The sequence below is a fragment of the Apiospora hydei genome (assembly GCF_038363865.1).
Source record: "Apiospora hydei strain CBS 114990 chromosome Unknown utg000008l_segment0_segment0, whole genome shotgun sequence".
Taxonomy (NCBI): Eukaryota; Fungi; Ascomycota; class Sordariomycetes; order Amphisphaeriales; family Apiosporaceae; genus Apiospora; species Apiospora hydei.
In genome coordinates this window covers 3216914-3232384 of record NW_027117367.1, presented here as the reverse complement: position 1 = coordinate 3232384, position 15471 = coordinate 3216914, and the positions used below count along the sequence as shown (strand labels likewise).

The window sequence follows — 15471 nt, the reverse complement described above, 5'->3', positions numbered from 1 at the left end:
ATGCTATGTTGGCTTTCCATTGTAATGTTAGTCATTCCCTACGCGAGGACTTTTGATCCAGACGTAGTATTCTTATTTTTGGAAAAGGGTACCTGTGAGAAACTCTTATGTTGACATCAGTGGATTTCGCCAAGGGAGTCAAAATAGTAGATATCAGCTTCATATGCTACTAGGAAGCCTGTTTCTTTCACATACGACCATATCCTGCTGAATACTAGGGATCCCGTCCGCTCTCCCATATATAAGCAGCAGAGAGCCGAATTAGTACTAGGGTCGGTGACGACCTGGGAATCCTCGGTGTTGTATGTTTTTGATCTTTTTGGCCACATTATAGTCACGTCCTATTGCATGGTAGAGCTCCTCACTACAAGCCTCATGGGCGCCATTGGGTACGATGGCCTATGATTTTTGAAGTATCCCGCTTGGGTGTCTATGTACTTGAGCTGCTGTTGGATTTGTGTGGCGCAAGAGGCCGGGCAGGGGGTCAGTTCCTCTACTGAGCGAAGGAGGTCCTGAGAGGATACGGCCCGCACACCACACTTACAAGGTACGGGCAAACCAACTTTTCGCATACATCTATGGGAACCTTATTAGCTCACGTGCCCAAAAAGATCGACCTGCAAGTTACGGGTGTTGATAGTACTGGTGGCCCACCGAGCCACACGGACTGCCGCACTGGACACGCGGTGAACAAGACCCGGCTCGGGTATCTAGCCGAAGACGTCGGTCAGCACGTTCCCGTACTCGGTGTACGACGAGCCCATCTTCTCGACGTCGTAGTCGTTCCAGTACCCCGCCCCCTCGATGGACCCCCGGCGAACCACTCGGCGAACTCGGCCCGCGCCGCGTCGGGACTCGTGCCCTCGTACGGCTTGGCGTCGTTGACGACCCACTCGACCGGCGCGATCTTCATGCCGCCCAGGGCGCTCTTCCAGGACGCCGGGTCGTTGCCCGCGCCGCCGTCGTAGACCTGCAGGTACACGTGGTCCAGGAGTTGAGAGTTGGAATCGGTGTTGATGCGGCTCAGCGCGTCGGCCCAGAAGGCCCGGTTGGTGTAGGGCGCGATGGTGTACTTGAGCCCGAGCCCGCCGAGCATCTGCGCGAAGGCGACGGTGCTGGCCAGGTCGTAGACGCCCTCGTCGTCGTTGTTGAGGGCGTCGAGGGACCACGCGGACCGCAGCGCGGCGAAGTTGCGGTACAGCGTCGACTCCGGGCCCGTGCCCTCGGACGCGACGAGGTCGCGGATGATCTGGAATGTGGTATCGTGCGACACCAGCGAGACCTCGACGCGGTCGACCAGGGTAGCGGGGAGCGTCTTGAAGGAGCGGATCTTGTCCGAGAGCGCGGACCCGCCGGTGTAGACGCCGTCGCTCACGACGGGGGCGTCGACGGCTTCGCCTGCGTCGCCGGTGGAGTAGTAGACCAGGTCGCCCGCGTCGGTCAGGCCGATGCGGAAGATGAGGAGGGTGTTGAAGCCTGAGGTCGTGAGCGCCGTCGTGTTGGACTGCAGCACGTCCTTGAAGAGGAACATGGTCTTGGGCGCGGCGGCGGAGACCACGGCGGTTCCTAGCAGGAGGATGCAGGCCAATGCCGCCCGCATATTATTGAGCAGATGCATCTTGATTGTCCGTTGCTGCAAGTATATCTTCCTTCCAATGAACGAGAAAGAGATGGAAACGCCGGCGGGCGCAGATCAGGACCATCGGGGGCAATTTGTACCCGCGCACCCTCACCGGGGCTTGTTCGCGGCGCGTCATGTCCCAATTGTCTAATTGGTGGCAATGCAAGGAACAACCGCCCGTCGGCTGTATAAAAGATGGTGTCATGCACGCTTCCCTGCCTGGACCGAGACTTCCCTGCTGTGAGGGACTCGGCATTGCAACGTTCCTATCCTTGCTGTTGTGGTTTTTGCGGGGTGGATTTCCATCGGGAGCTTTGCCCCGTCGTCGGCCGCCGCCGACGGTAGTGGTCCTAAGTAAAGCTATGCCTCCATGGATCCAAGACATGGCATGTTAATTCCCTTCCAAAACTCGAACGAGAGTAGCGAAGTCGCAAAAAGATCTGAACTATTGATATGTTGCTAGGAATAAAGGAAAACCCTTGAGCTACTTTGCTGCAAATTATCCGTCCCAAATACTATCTAGGTAATCAATCAATCTGACCTAAACCAAGACAACATCCTCCAGCTTCCTGGCGCCCATATCCACATCCCTCCACAATTCGCCATCCATCACACCATGCAAGTAACACGGACTTATAAGTCGAAAGGTGTTTCCTACTAGAAGCTTCTGCTCCAATGGCCTCAGCAGAACCGGAAACGAACAGCCTGGCAGAACAACAACGGAGTCCCCTTTCTGTGCATACCAGGGTACAAGTGCCAGGTACCCTTTGTCAGTAACAGCAATACGCCTAGACCAACACGCTTGTTCGAATCGATATATCGCGCTGCTCGCATTCTTGATGCTGGATTCCCCCTCGCCTACCTCCATATTGGCCAAGCCTGCGGGCCGGAAGTGCTCTAATAGGGCTTTGCCAGCAATCTTCATATCGGCGTTACGGCGGACCCAGTTGACCCAAGAATTTGGACTCCCCTTTTCAACGAAGTCGTAGTGCTCTTCCAAGAGTTCGGTGGATAGGAGGAGCTTGAAATGACTAGGGGCAGGAATGATGCCTCGGACATCGCGGTTCCCGCCAGCGACTCGCCAGAGCGCCTCTTCCAGGGCGGCGTCAGACATGTAGGCATTATTTGCGTTAGCACTGCTGGTGGGGAAGCTTTCCTCCGCGTAGCCGCCTTTGTAAAGTTTGTTCTCATCGCGGAAGTCGGTTTCCAGGTTGGCTGTTGACAGGCCGTCCAAAAGATCCACGATCAAAGCCTTGGTGTGCAACAAGTCAATGGGAGGAGCCTCCGGGCTGTCTTGGGGAAGTGATTCGAAGTAGCAAATTGCTTTTCTCCCAAGATTGGCATTGTACGGGGGTTCTTCCTCGCTGTGGATGTGTCAATACCAGGGCGAGTTGATGTTCATTCGCGGCACCCAACTTGGCAAGCCAAAACTATCACACTGTCCCAGTATCTCAAGGCTCTTCTCTGTGTCAATGATAATCTTGGTGAAGTCTTTGTAGACATCGCCCACTGTAGCTCCATAGTCGACTTTGGCATGACTGGATATAGATTTGTCCACCAGTCCTAGTAGACCGTACACGTAGTCGCGGTGGTTCGTGGCACTATCCTTGCGTGCCGTGGTCAATGTCTGGTACGTATTCATACTGGTTTCGCCATCACTGGCGAAGGCAAATTTGCGACGTCCAATCGGCCCGCCGAATTCGCCGAACGTCTTGACTTCACCCGGATGCCTGTAATGTCTTGGGTGTTTGTCGACGGCGTCCCAGAATGCGGCACATCGAGGAAGCCTATGCCTGTTCCTGCGCTCGAACTGGTTGAATACTTGCCAGATGCGCTTCGACGTTGTTTGGACCTTTCCATAGAAAAACGGCTTTTCGTCACTTCCTGCCACCAATTCTTGAAGTATCCTGGAAGCCAAGTAAGTAAGATAATGATATAGTCATTCCAAGGAACGCCGGTCTTCAGAAACTCACCACTGTCGCCACCAATAAGGAAGTTCAACCAATGCTATGATTTGGTCTCCAATATTTACAGTGGCTTCTGCGAGGTATTTGTCGATTGCTACGTGCAACTTTGGAGGGTCGTTCCATGCGCTCCCAGCAGCGTTGATAAAACGCAAAGCAGCCTCAACTGCCGGGTCGCCTGAGCCCAGAAACACGACCGTTTCGATAGCAGAAGTGTATATCGTTTGCATCCTGGCAACCTGCACAGCTCGCTCCTCCGCATCGTCCTGATTGATACAGAGCGCGTCGACCCAGAGAAGAAATCTTTCAGACAGCGTGTTGGAGTCCCGAAGGTTTCGCAGGGCTCTTTCAAGGTTTCTGGTAACTTGAAAGTCATGACCGTCGAGGAAGATCGGCACTGTATCATTCATGTCTCCCCCAAGTGTAGCTTAGGGCATAGTAGTCACCCCACGTATATCTGCCGACATCTGGTCTGGCCTTTCGCCATTTTAGACGATCACTGGCCCGCACTGGCCGGCCCAGGGAAGCGACAACTTCACGCCATTGGGGTGACCAGTCTGCCTCGCTTGTGTTGTGGTACTCTACTCGACAGGATACTCTAGACTCGTCGCTCCGTGCAGGTTCGATGAAAAGCAGGCGGATATCCTGGTAATCAGGAGATTGATTCAATGGACTTTGCGGGTCAGTCGCCTCACGAAAGCGGGGATAATACATGATGGACGAGATGCTTACAGGTAGATAAATTTGCTGTGGCGTTTACCAGCGGGAGACCTGCTTTGTGCTTGGCGAAAGTAACGTAGGAGCTGTCCTAGCCGCGGGAATAATGTCCCGAACACTAGTCCGATTGCGTGACACAAGGTCGGCGCATAAGGCATATTGATTTTTGCGAGAGTCCCTATATATAAAACTATTGAGCGACGAAATCACGGCTAAGAATACCACATAGTCTATAAATTCCATCAAAACTACTTGGAAATCTGAAATGGGTTCCTATATCTTTTCAAGTAAACCTACAACATGAGGCCCTGGATTCTGGTCGATGAGAACTCGTGCAACCGCACTCCAAGAAGGCCGGAGATAGTTCGAAGGTGGTGTGCTCACATTTTGCTCACAAATGCCCTGGGCATGGATACCCTATAAGTGGTGTCTGTAAAATGGTGTGCTATTGTCCTCTCAGGATCGTAGGATCCAGCACATGGTGATACAATATCGAGCCTCATCATATCTGTCAGTCCCCATGCATAGTTCCTCACTCACTCTTTACGTAGGAATGTTTGAGGTTGCTTCCCGACGTTCCTTCACAGAGAGGCAACACTACTCATTTTACTGCCGGCATCCAATAGTGTCATGCAGTTGCACAGTATGACTTCCATAGCCAATGAAGACCACCCCTTTCGATAAAAGCTGGCACGAAGCAGCTAATACGTCCCGGTGTATTGATTACATCTCTATTGCCGTAATGGATTGAGGCTCGGAAATGACACGGCCGTGTTGCTTAGTAAAGAACAATCTGCTTCCACAGCATAGCATTGACAGCTCAATACAACCTGATGCCAATCGAACGGGTTATCATCTTTAAAACTCGAAATTGGATCACCAATACTCCGTACTCTTAGAACAACCCCGGAGATCCATAAACGTTCAAGGCTCTAACATGCCGAGCTAAGGATTCGATATTTATCCACAAAGGTTAGGTGGGTGCCCTCGCCCAGCAATATTGCAGGCTCGATAACATCGTCGGGCGTGACACTAGCCGTAGCAAGCAAGCCACTGAAAAGAGGAATCATCGGAGGATTGGAGCACCGAGGATGGAATAAGTCCTAGCCTGACGGCTCCCAAAGGACCTCAGTAACCTTAGAGACGAAATGTACCTATCCACCTGTTTTACGTGGTGGTGCATAAGCTCGTGTCAAGTGTCTTCAATCTACATACATAAGTATGTAGTGCGCCGATTGTGGGCAGTCCTCTGTTTGGCATCTCGTGACATAGAATGTTCCATTGAATTATAATTACCTGCCTAAGTACTTGTTTACATGTACATATGTCTGGTTAACATCCTGGCGACCATTTTGCAGGTAGTAGGGCCGATGCACTGGTGGTTGCGCCGTTGGAGCCTCCACTAAATGCCTGTTGGGTGTTTGTTGGTGCTGGTTGACGCCCTTTGACGATTCCCGTTCGTTATCTTATCGCTGCAGGCGGCGGGCACTACAAAAGTTGGCGGGGTACAAGGTCGCAAGCAGCCAAAACTTGTGACGGATATTCCCAGTCCATTCGCGCACAAATCCCCAAAATGGCCGCGCAAGCTCCGGTAGACGAGCTCAAGAAGCTGAGTGGTAAGCCACGCCGTCGTCGCGTTTTGTCCCTATCAATTGCGATGAATCATTTGGTCTAATTGTATGTGTTTGTGTTTGCTCGCGCGCAGTCAGCAACGGCGCCGACGCAGCCGACGCAAAGGCTGCCGCCGCAAATGGCGCCGCTGCTGCTGAGGAGCACTCGGGCGGCGAAGACTCGGACGACGATGGCGACGACGCCGCCGCCGGCACCGCCGAGGGCGCCGCCAAGAAGAAGAAGAACAAGAAGCGCAAGCCCCGGAAGAAGAAGAAGGCCCCGACCGCCCAGACCGACCCGCCGAGCGTCCTGATCTCGACCCTCTTTCCCAACAACAGCTACCCCGCCGGCCAGGAGGAGGAGTATGTCGACGAGAACCGCTACCGCACCACCAGCGAGGAGAAGCGCCACCTCGAGACCCTCAACACCGAGTGGCTCAGCGACTACCGCCACGCCGCCGAGACCCATCGCCAGGTCCGCCAGTGGGCCCAGAAGAACATCAAGCCCGGCCAGAGCCTGACCGAGATCGCCAACGGCATCGAGGACAGCGTCCGCCGCCTCGTCGGCCACGACGGCCTCGCCGAGGGCGACGCCATCAAGGCCGGCATGGGCTTCCCCACCGGCCTCAACCTCGACCACATCGCCGCCCACTTCAGCCCCAACGCCGGCAACAAGACCATCCTGCAGCAGAACAACGTCATGAAGGTCGACATCGGCGTCCACGTCAACGGCTGCATCGTCGACAGCGCCTTCACCATGGCCTTCGACCCCATGTACGACAACCTCCTGGCCGCCGTCAAGGACGCGACCAACACGGGCGTCAAGAACGCCGGCATCGACGTCCGCCTGGGCGAGCTCGGCGGCCTGATCCAGGAGGCCATGGAGAGCTACGAGTGCGAGATCAACGGCACCTCGTACCCCGTCAAGTCGATCCGCGGCCTCGCCGGCCACACCATCCACCCCTACAGCATCCACGGCACCAAGAGCGTGCCGATCGTCAAGACGTCCGACACCACCAAGATGGAGGAGGGCGATGTCTTCGCCATCGAGACCTTCGGCACCACTGGTACTGGCCACGTCACAGACTCGGGTGAGGTCTCTCACTACGCTCTCCGCCAAGACGCGCCCAAGGTTGACCTGCGCCTGAACTCGGCCAAGTCGCTTCTCAGGGTGATCAAGAACAACTTCAGCACTCTCCCCTTCTGCCGCAGGTATCTCGATCGCATCGGACAGGAGAAGTACTTATTAGGCGTAAGTAACCCTGAGTTTCTCAAGGGGCATATCCAATACTAACTTGTGCTCCAGCTCAATAATCTCGTACAATCCGGGATTGTCGAAGATTACCCCCCGTTGGTGGACAAGAAGGGCTCCTACTCTGCTCAATGGGAGCACACGATCCTGCTGCGACCTACCGTCAAGGAGGTCATCAGCCGTGGAGACGATTACTAGGTTCTCAAAATATCAAAATGAAATTGTATGACAACATGCTCAAACTGGTTTTCTGTGATCCCTGAACAGCAATTGCGTGTCCCACTCTTCCATCTCAGCGATTGAACACCAAATCGATCGTGCCAGGTTCACGGTTGGTTTGATGTACACACACGATCTCTTTGTCAATTTATATGTTGGTCGTAGAATTTGTCGGGCAAACCAACGGCTATGCGACAAAGTGGAAAACAGCATGACAATGAATCTGAACCTCATAGGCTTGCGTCCAGCCCCGACTCGAATTGAACCTCCTCTTCCATCATGATATGCGATCTCTTTAATAAGTAAACGACGAGGTTTCACGTCGTAGTGTTTTTCCCCACCCCCACACGTTTATGCCTAGCAGAAACCATGACCCGGCCAAGTAGTATCAATATATTTGAGCTCCAAGAAAGCTATGCCAAGCTGCACACGGCCTTTCCCATTTTGCAAGATCTGTCGCTACCAGACTCCGTCAATGAGCGGCTCAAACCCATGAGGGCCTGGTGCGATGAATGGGAGGATCTGGGTACACCTGGGACTCGGACCCTACTGTACCTCAAGGGAAAAGAGTGGGGGAATGCGAGGCCCGGCTGATGGGCGCGGTGGACAGGGCGTTTGAAGTGGTGCTCAGCCGGGAAGGTATGTGTGTGTTTGTGTGTGTTTAATCCCCCAGCCTGATATTGTGTCACGGTATTTGGATGGCCGAGCACTCCGGCTCAGCACACTGGCGGTCTCTGGTCTCGTGAATAGGAAGCAGATGCTAACATGGCGCGGGTTTCCCCCTCAAGTCATTACCTTGTCTCGCCTGGTCGAAGATCGATCCAGGGAACTAAAGGTACGAGCCCGGGGAGCCAAAATACGAGTCCGACAGGCTCTTCAAGCCTTTCAACAGTCCCCATTGCAAGCAGTAGAGGGGACGGATGAGAAAGAGGCTATAAATCAGGCCGAGGAGGCACGAAGGGCCAAGATGAGACAGCAGATTTTGCGAGCCGAAGCACGGATTCAGCAGGCGTGGGAGGGGCTGCTAAATGCTGGTAGAGAGGCGCTGAGCAAGGAGAGCATGCCGGGATTCAAGTGGCGGGACATCGCGTACGATGATGCCATTCAGGAGGCCACGACTGCCAGGATTTCTAGCAGCATCCTCCGGATATATGCGCCGACAGGCATACCGCCATCAGTGGTAGGACAGCCCAAGCCGCCTCGGGTTCTGCGGCGGTTGCTGGACGTCGTCTGCCGGAGGCAGGGCTTCCCTACATGGACGAGGCTCTCACCCAGGGGCCGAGGGTTCGACGTCGCTGTGGCTTAGCCAAGAGGCGATGCAGCAAGCGCTCCAGAATATGAGCCGAGAACTGCCCCAGAAGCCGCGCCACGCTGAGTGCACTTGCTGGATGTGCGGCGAGGTGATAAGGCCCAACTCTATGGCAGGGAATGACTGGAGGTAAGAGAGAACCCTACCTCCCCCTTTTTGGCGTTGGTCTAAAACACCCCCAACATTATGCCCCTTTCGATCAGCATCCCACCCCTAATCTCCTCACGATGTGTTGCGGCGAAGAAGAACGCCACAGCGATTCTAACTGATGCATGTGCTACTTTCCCCGATGGACAGGAAACACGTCTTCGCGGATCTTCGCCCGTTCGTCTGCCTCGTGGACGACTGCCGCACCCCGAATCGGACGTACGCAGATCGCGGTAAGTGGCGCTCGCACATCCGCACCGCCCACTGCGAAACGGTGCATCTCTGTCCCGTCGCCGGGTGCAAAGAGATGCAGCGGCTATTCCGACTCCGCGACGAGCTAGAAGAGCACATTTGCGCGACGCACCTAGCAGGGCACGGTCGAAACAAGCATTATCACGGCGTAGCAGCCATACTGCTGGAGATCCCGCGCTGGGATGGCAATGGTGCTGGCGATGCAGGCGTTGATCACGGGTTGCGGCCGATACTGGGCCGGGATGGGGACGTCAACGCGTTGAGGGAGATGGTCAATAGGGGAACCCACATCGTTACTTCGCGTCACATGTATCATTGCCCGCTTTGTGGATTGAGGCTTTTGGGTTACAGACACTATCAAAGTCATGTCGGAGACCACCTGGAAAGCATTGCCATGCTGAGTGCAAATAATAAAATGTAGTTAGTTCTATGGGTTCCCGACCCGGGTCGATGTTGGACCTCAACGGGATTTGGCCTCTTTTCCAGACCACGAGTTATTCGCTGCCATGCTATCGTAAATGAGATTCTTGAATCTGAAAATGAACATGCACGTAATATCGAATGCAACCGATACCTCTATTTTAAACACTCACCGAGCAAACCTCTACACCTAGTCTAATGATATAAGATAGTTTGGTGGCAAGATGCAACCCATTTGCGGCTTAAAAATACATATAACGTTAACAGGTTCCTTTGAAGAATTGGTGCGTGAAGAGAGAAAGTGTTTAAGACGGTGATTTTACCAAACGACGCGTCGAGACCTCAGGCCGAACTTCATGTCACCCCACACCCAATCGTGCGAATGACTCGCGGTGCGGCACAGCAAGTTAGTGTCTGTATATTGCTGACACCAGGTTCTATTCCTTGCTGCAGTCACGATCAAGTGTTGGCACACTCTGGCCCAATCAAACAACTTTCTCTCTTTTTTTGCTGGGAGGCCACCTTCCCAGCACAGCATGGCTTCACAACGGGGCAGCCCCTCACGATCCCCAACACCTATAAGTACTATACATACCACATACCACATAGCCTAGAGAGTGAACAAGAACCAAACAAGAATAGAGCAAAAGTCGAGAGAACTATTGTTCGCGTGTTCGTTGTCGCAGCATGTCCGACCCCTTGTCGATCGCCTCGGCAGTAGCTGGGCTTGTCAGCCTCACAATCGAGGCCACCCGGCTCACCTGCAAGTATGTTGCCGAAGTCAGCCACGCCGGAGAGGCGGTTCTGCAGTGCCTGCGGTCGCTGTCGCTCCTTCGCGACGTGCTGGCACGTATCCAGGAAAGCTCGGCAGATGGAGATCTCGCATTGATCCTCCAGCGAAAGCCACAGCTGATGGCAAAGGACGATGTGAAGAGATGCGAGCAGAGCATCGACAAGGTACGGGGCCGGCTTGAGGCGCTGTTCCACGACGACGGCAAGATCAAGAAGCGCCATGCGCTCACCTGGCCGTTTAAGAATGCCGAGTCAGCCGACCTCGTCAAGCAGCTCCAAGAGTTCCGGGACATGTTCGCCGCCCTCATCGCCGCCGACACTTTGGACGTGTCCGTCAAGTCGCATCAGGTGGCTGTCGAGACCAGAAGCGTCGTGCGAGACATCAAGGACGGCATGGCAAGCGGGAAACGTGGCCAGGCCACTCAGGCCCTTCTCGAGTGGATCTTCCCCGAAGCCATGGAAACATGGCGGCTTGGGGTAGACAGGCTACCCTCGTATCAAGGGACTGGGGCCTGGCTCTTTGACTCGGCAGTATTCCTGGATTGGGTCGATTCCGGGGCCAGGCGAAGACCTGTCCTATGGTGCTTGGGACCGCCTGGCAGTGGGAAAAGTGTCTTGATGTCGCAGGCAATATCGCGTATCCAAAACCAACCGTCGCAGACTTCGGGCTCGCCAAAGACACTCGTGATCTCCCACTTCTGTGACCATCGAGACTCCCAGACGCAGTCTCCAGACGTAATCATTCGCCATCTCATGCGTCAAGCCGCTCTTCAGAGTGACTCAGTAGTGGCCAACCTCCAAAAGTGCAAGGAGTACCAGGACACAAAGAGAAGCGGGCGCAGTTTACGTCTTGAGGAACTTTTACGCATCTTCTTGGATGAATGTTTGTCATCCGACTCACGCTTCGCGATCGTGCTCGACGGCCTTGACGAGTGCGCCGAGGAACTCGCCGGTCTAGAGGCTAGACACGAGATTCTGCAGCTCATCACCAAGGCCGCGTCCATTGGCACACGTATTCTCGTGGCGAGTCGCGACCTTGCCGACATCCGCGCAGAGCTCGGTGACTGCAGCTCCGAGTTGAAAGTTAGAGCGCCAGATTCGGATCTGAGAAGCTATGTCACGAGACGACTTCAGGGAATTGAAAAGCGCGTCGCCCGGGCCGAAAGCTTCAAAGAAGCCATCGTTGCCAAAGTCGTCCAAGACGCAGATGGAATGTGAGTTTTGCGAAAGCTTAGGTTCTGGAAAGTGGCCTCCTGATTGCTGACTTGGCTGTGCAGATTTCTGCTGGCCCGTCTGATGATGGACATCCTCGCCCCGTCCAGCATCAACAATATCCGTCAGATCAAGAAGTTCCTCGAAGAACCCCACTGCGACCTTACCAAAATGTATGAGGAAACACTGACGCGGATCATGTCCAACAACGCGGCCAGTGCCGACCTGGCACGCAAATTGCTCCTATGGCTGTGCTACTCGCAGCGTCCTCTACGTGAATCGGAGATCCAACACGCACTGGCGACGGAGCTAGGCGACGACGACTTTGATGACGATGGATTAACTCCGGGGGAGCTGCTCCAGGCTTGCTGTTTGGGCATCGTTGTCTCCAACCCTGAAGGAATCTACAGTCTCTTCCACCAGACGGCGTACGACTTTTTCCGCAGCAGCCCGGAACTTGGCTCCGCCGCGGCACACTTGCTCATCTCCAAGACATGCCTGTGCTACCTGTCCTTTTCCACCATGAGGGATCAAGGTCCATGCCAAAGTCTCGAGACCCTCGAGAAGCGGAGGGAATATTTTAGTCTGCTCGACTATGCCGCCAAGCACTGGGCCGACCACGCCCGGCAGGTCGAGGATGTTGTCATTGACCAGATAATATCCTTCATTACCGACGAAGTTCTTCGCCAGTGCCTGGCCCAGGGTTTCTACTACCGGAAGAGAGACGACAAGGAATTGCAACAGAGGATCTTTGACTCGCTGCCGACAGGATCTACAGCTCTTCAGGTTGCCTGTGGCCGTGGCCTACCTATAACTGCGAAGAGCTTGCTCGCTAGAGACTTGGTCCCGAAGAACGTGACCCAAGCTGATGACCAAGGGTGGACGCCCTTTATGTGGTGCCTCGTCATACGGGCACCTAGAATTGATTGATATCTTACTTGAGCACGCGGCCACCGTTAGTCCCATGGCCACGGACTCTGGGGATGACGTGTCCCAGACCAGCGACACTGAGGAGAAAGACGTTATAGGTCTCAACAAAGCAGACGAGGCGGGCTGGACCCCTCTCTTCTGGGCTGTCGTGAAAGGCAACGGGGCCGCGGCCGAAAGGCTGCTGGCTGCGGGTGCCTGCGCCAGCTTGCAAGATGAGAGTGGCTGGACGCCGATAGATTGGGCAGCCTTTCGTGCGGACAAGTCACTCGTCACGCTGCTTCTGCAGCACGCTTCGCTGCCAACTGGTTACGATTATGGGGAGCGTTCTCGCCCTCGGGAGTTTTCGGCCATTTTCCTGGCGGCCGCGGCTGGAGATAACGAAACGGTCGAGGCGCTCCTGCAGAAGGGGGCCACAGCTCCTGTAGGAGATGGTATGCCTGCGAGGAAAATTGAACGTCTCTTACACAAGATTGGAGGTAAGGTCGAGGACTACTACCATAGTGGCGGCACAAGAGAGCATCGGTGGATCTCCACGCCATCCGTGGTGATGACTGTGAGCTTCACTATTAGGCTGTTCGAGTCGGCCATCCGGTTCGACCAGCTAGCTATAGTCAAGATGCTCGTCGAGCTCGGGTCGCCGCTTGGCGCAGTGAAGGGAGAGCTGAAGGACCGCAGTGCCCTTCACATAGCTGCCTGTTGTGGCAACAGGAGAATCTGCGAATACCTCGTCTCCAAGGGGGCTGACGTGTCATTGCAAGACGGAGACGGCTACACGCCGCTGGACTTGGCTATCACTGTGGCGGCCATTCCATGCATCAAGCTGTTCCTCGAGTGCCTCGACCCCCGCTCCAAAACTATGTCGAGGTTGATCGAGGACGGGAATGCACCAGCCGAGTTTCTTTACGGATGGAAATTGGCAATTGATCAGCAAAAATACAGCCGAAGAACCCCAGAAAACATGGTGAAAACCCAGCTGGAACCACATGTGCGGCAAGATTCTTTGTACATGTTGGAAGCATCAGGGGCATCAACGGCTGTGGGCCCACTGGTTGACTTCCCTTCGCGTAATAATGCGAACGACTTGAGGACCAGCCAAGACGACGGCGACAGCGACAGCGACAGCGACGGCGGCAATGACGAAGACGATGACGCCGCTATCGAGGTCCTTCGTGCCCTTCTCGACCGTGGCTGCAACGTCAATCTGGCCGGGGAAAACGATGGTGAAATACCTCTGCATTTCGCCTGCAGGCTTTCCAAACCCAAGCTGGTTTCGTTTCTTCTCGAAAACGGCGCTGATGTCAATATTGTCGAAGAACTTTACAAGCAACCGCCCCTGACCATTGCGTGCGCCGCACGCGTCGTATCACTCGACGTGGTGCGGGCTCTCGTGCAAGGCGGCGCCGACGTGAACGCCACCAACGAGGGGTTAGATTTCGAAGGGCACTCGGCGCTGCTAGCCGCCTGCCACAATGCACCCGCAGAGGTCGTTCGGTATCTCATTGCAAGCGGCGCCCGCGTTAGCACGTGCGACGCCGACGGGCGGCGCCCTCTCCACCTTGTCTGCGGTAGGAGCCTCAGCAACCCTGTGACTCGCGACGGCACCGTGGAACTCGTCGAGCACGTCCTGACTTGTCCGACCCAGACATCTTATCGAGCGAATGCTGCTGGATTCACGATAGAGGTGCCAAGGCCACGGTCCTTAACTTCGCCATTGCGGCTGAGAACTGGGCCGCCGTCGATCTCCTCCACTCGCGCGGTGCCACGGCCCTCAACACCAGCCTCACCTCCCCAACTCTGTGGGACCACGCGACCAACCCCCGTGGCGAGATTTTCCGCCGCCTCGTCGGCCAATATGGAGCGGACCCAACGGCCCTGGTCGACGGTGATCCCATCATCATGCATTGCCTAATGCAGTATTCCCAAGAGGGAAGAGCTGCCAGAGATGGCTTTGAGGACGCCGTGGTGGCCCTCATGGAGGCGGGAGCCGACATTAATGCGGTTGCCGATTATACGCATCTTACGGCCCTCGCCAGTAGCATAGGGATGGACCTCGAGTTCATGCGGATCCTGCTACGCCATGGGGCCGACGCGACTGGACCCGGAATGGGATTCATATCGTAAGAAGGTGTATAAAAGGATGATGGCGATGCTACCAGAGTTTGCGCCTCATGCGGCGTCGACTGAGGAAGAGGAGGACTCATCGTCTGGTGTATCCATCGCCTCCGCCGGCAGCTTTGACTGGTCATGGAGAATCGCGCCGGGTGTTATTTAAGCCATAGAAAGGAATGAAAGCTTCCAGTGAGTAAGATTCATCCTTGTATTCAGAGTTTAAGCTTGGTTCTTTAAATCCCTGAACCAACCAGAGATGCTATGAATCTTAATTATCCTATCAATGATGGATAAGAAACTCGGTGTCGGAAAAACCCTTTCGTGGAGATTGAAAAGTTTACTGCCTTTTTTTTCTCGAGAGGGTCATGGATCCTTTTCAAATATATCGTCTGCCGAGACCTCCCTGGATAGGTCCCCAGCCTAGAGAGATGCTCAACTTTATACACAAAAGTGTCATCATAGGTCATCACCTTACCTTCCGTTCTTGAACGCTTGGGTGATTCCAGCGGGAAATCAATCGAAGGGTAGTGGTGACACTGGATCATTACCACAGTGCCCAATGATGAATAACGTCGGACGTCCCAGAAACTTGCTTCGCCAGCTGCGGCGACAAGCAAAGAAAGGACCTCCAGCGATAGACTGAGGGCATGATGCGAGTCTCGAGTGAGAAGGAAATCACTGTGGATGATTAATTGATTTTCTCTATTTGAATGTGTCGATTTCTCCTTGCATCCGCATATCACAAGTACACTTTGCAATTTTAAAGGTGTGATCTTCGAAACTCTCAAAAGCATCACAATTTTCTGGCAGCATGTTCCTTTTTTTTCTTTTTTTTTGTTGACGGCAACTCGCAAGATTTCGTCCGTCTAGGCGCACTGTAGGACGAATGCTCTGGTGGAACATATACTGCCATTAGG

At 54.5% G+C, this 15471-nt stretch overlaps 5 protein-coding genes across 5 annotated transcripts; 3 read left to right on the top strand and 2 right to left on the bottom strand.

Annotated features, from left to right (window-relative positions):
* Nucleotides 1-727: 727 nt before the first annotated feature.
* PG997_011583 (uncharacterized protein) lies at nt 728-1618 on the bottom strand (the record flags this gene model as incomplete). Its single annotated transcript, XM_066815898.1, has 1 exon — nt 728-1618. The coding sequence occupies one exon, from the start codon at nt 1616-1618 to the stop codon at nt 728-730; it is 891 nt and encodes a 296-aa protein (XP_066665188.1).
* A 544-nt stretch (nt 1619-2162) lies between these two features.
* PG997_011582 (uncharacterized protein) lies at nt 2163-4299 on the bottom strand (the record flags this gene model as incomplete). The annotated part of the gene is made up of 4 exons (XM_066815897.1): nt 2163-2985; nt 3061-3528; nt 3595-3982; nt 4032-4299. 4 exons carry the CDS (start codon nt 4297-4299, stop codon nt 2163-2165), a joined length of 1947 nt encoding a protein of 648 aa, XP_066665187.1.
* A 1576-nt stretch (nt 4300-5875) lies between these two features.
* PG997_011581 (peptidase M24A- methionine aminopeptidase) lies at nt 5876-7362 on the top strand (the record flags this gene model as incomplete). The annotated part of the gene is made up of 3 exons (XM_066815896.1): nt 5876-5918; nt 6008-7164; nt 7219-7362. The coding sequence occupies 3 exons, from the start codon at nt 5876-5878 to the stop codon at nt 7360-7362; spliced, it is 1344 nt and encodes a 447-aa protein (XP_066665186.1).
* A 988-nt stretch (nt 7363-8350) lies between these two features.
* PG997_011580 (uncharacterized protein) lies at nt 8351-8689 on the top strand (the record flags this gene model as incomplete). The annotated part of the gene is made up of 1 exon (XM_066815895.1): nt 8351-8689. The coding sequence occupies one exon, from the start codon at nt 8351-8353 to the stop codon at nt 8687-8689; it is 339 nt and encodes a 112-aa protein (XP_066665185.1).
* A 1509-nt stretch (nt 8690-10198) lies between these two features.
* PG997_011579 (uncharacterized protein) lies at nt 10199-14566 on the top strand (the record flags this gene model as incomplete). Its single annotated transcript, XM_066815894.1, has 4 exons — nt 10199-11517; nt 11581-12418; nt 12513-14010; nt 14088-14566. 4 exons carry the CDS (start codon nt 10199-10201, stop codon nt 14564-14566), a joined length of 4134 nt encoding a protein of 1377 aa, XP_066665184.1.
* Nucleotides 14567-15471: the final 905 nt, after the last annotated feature.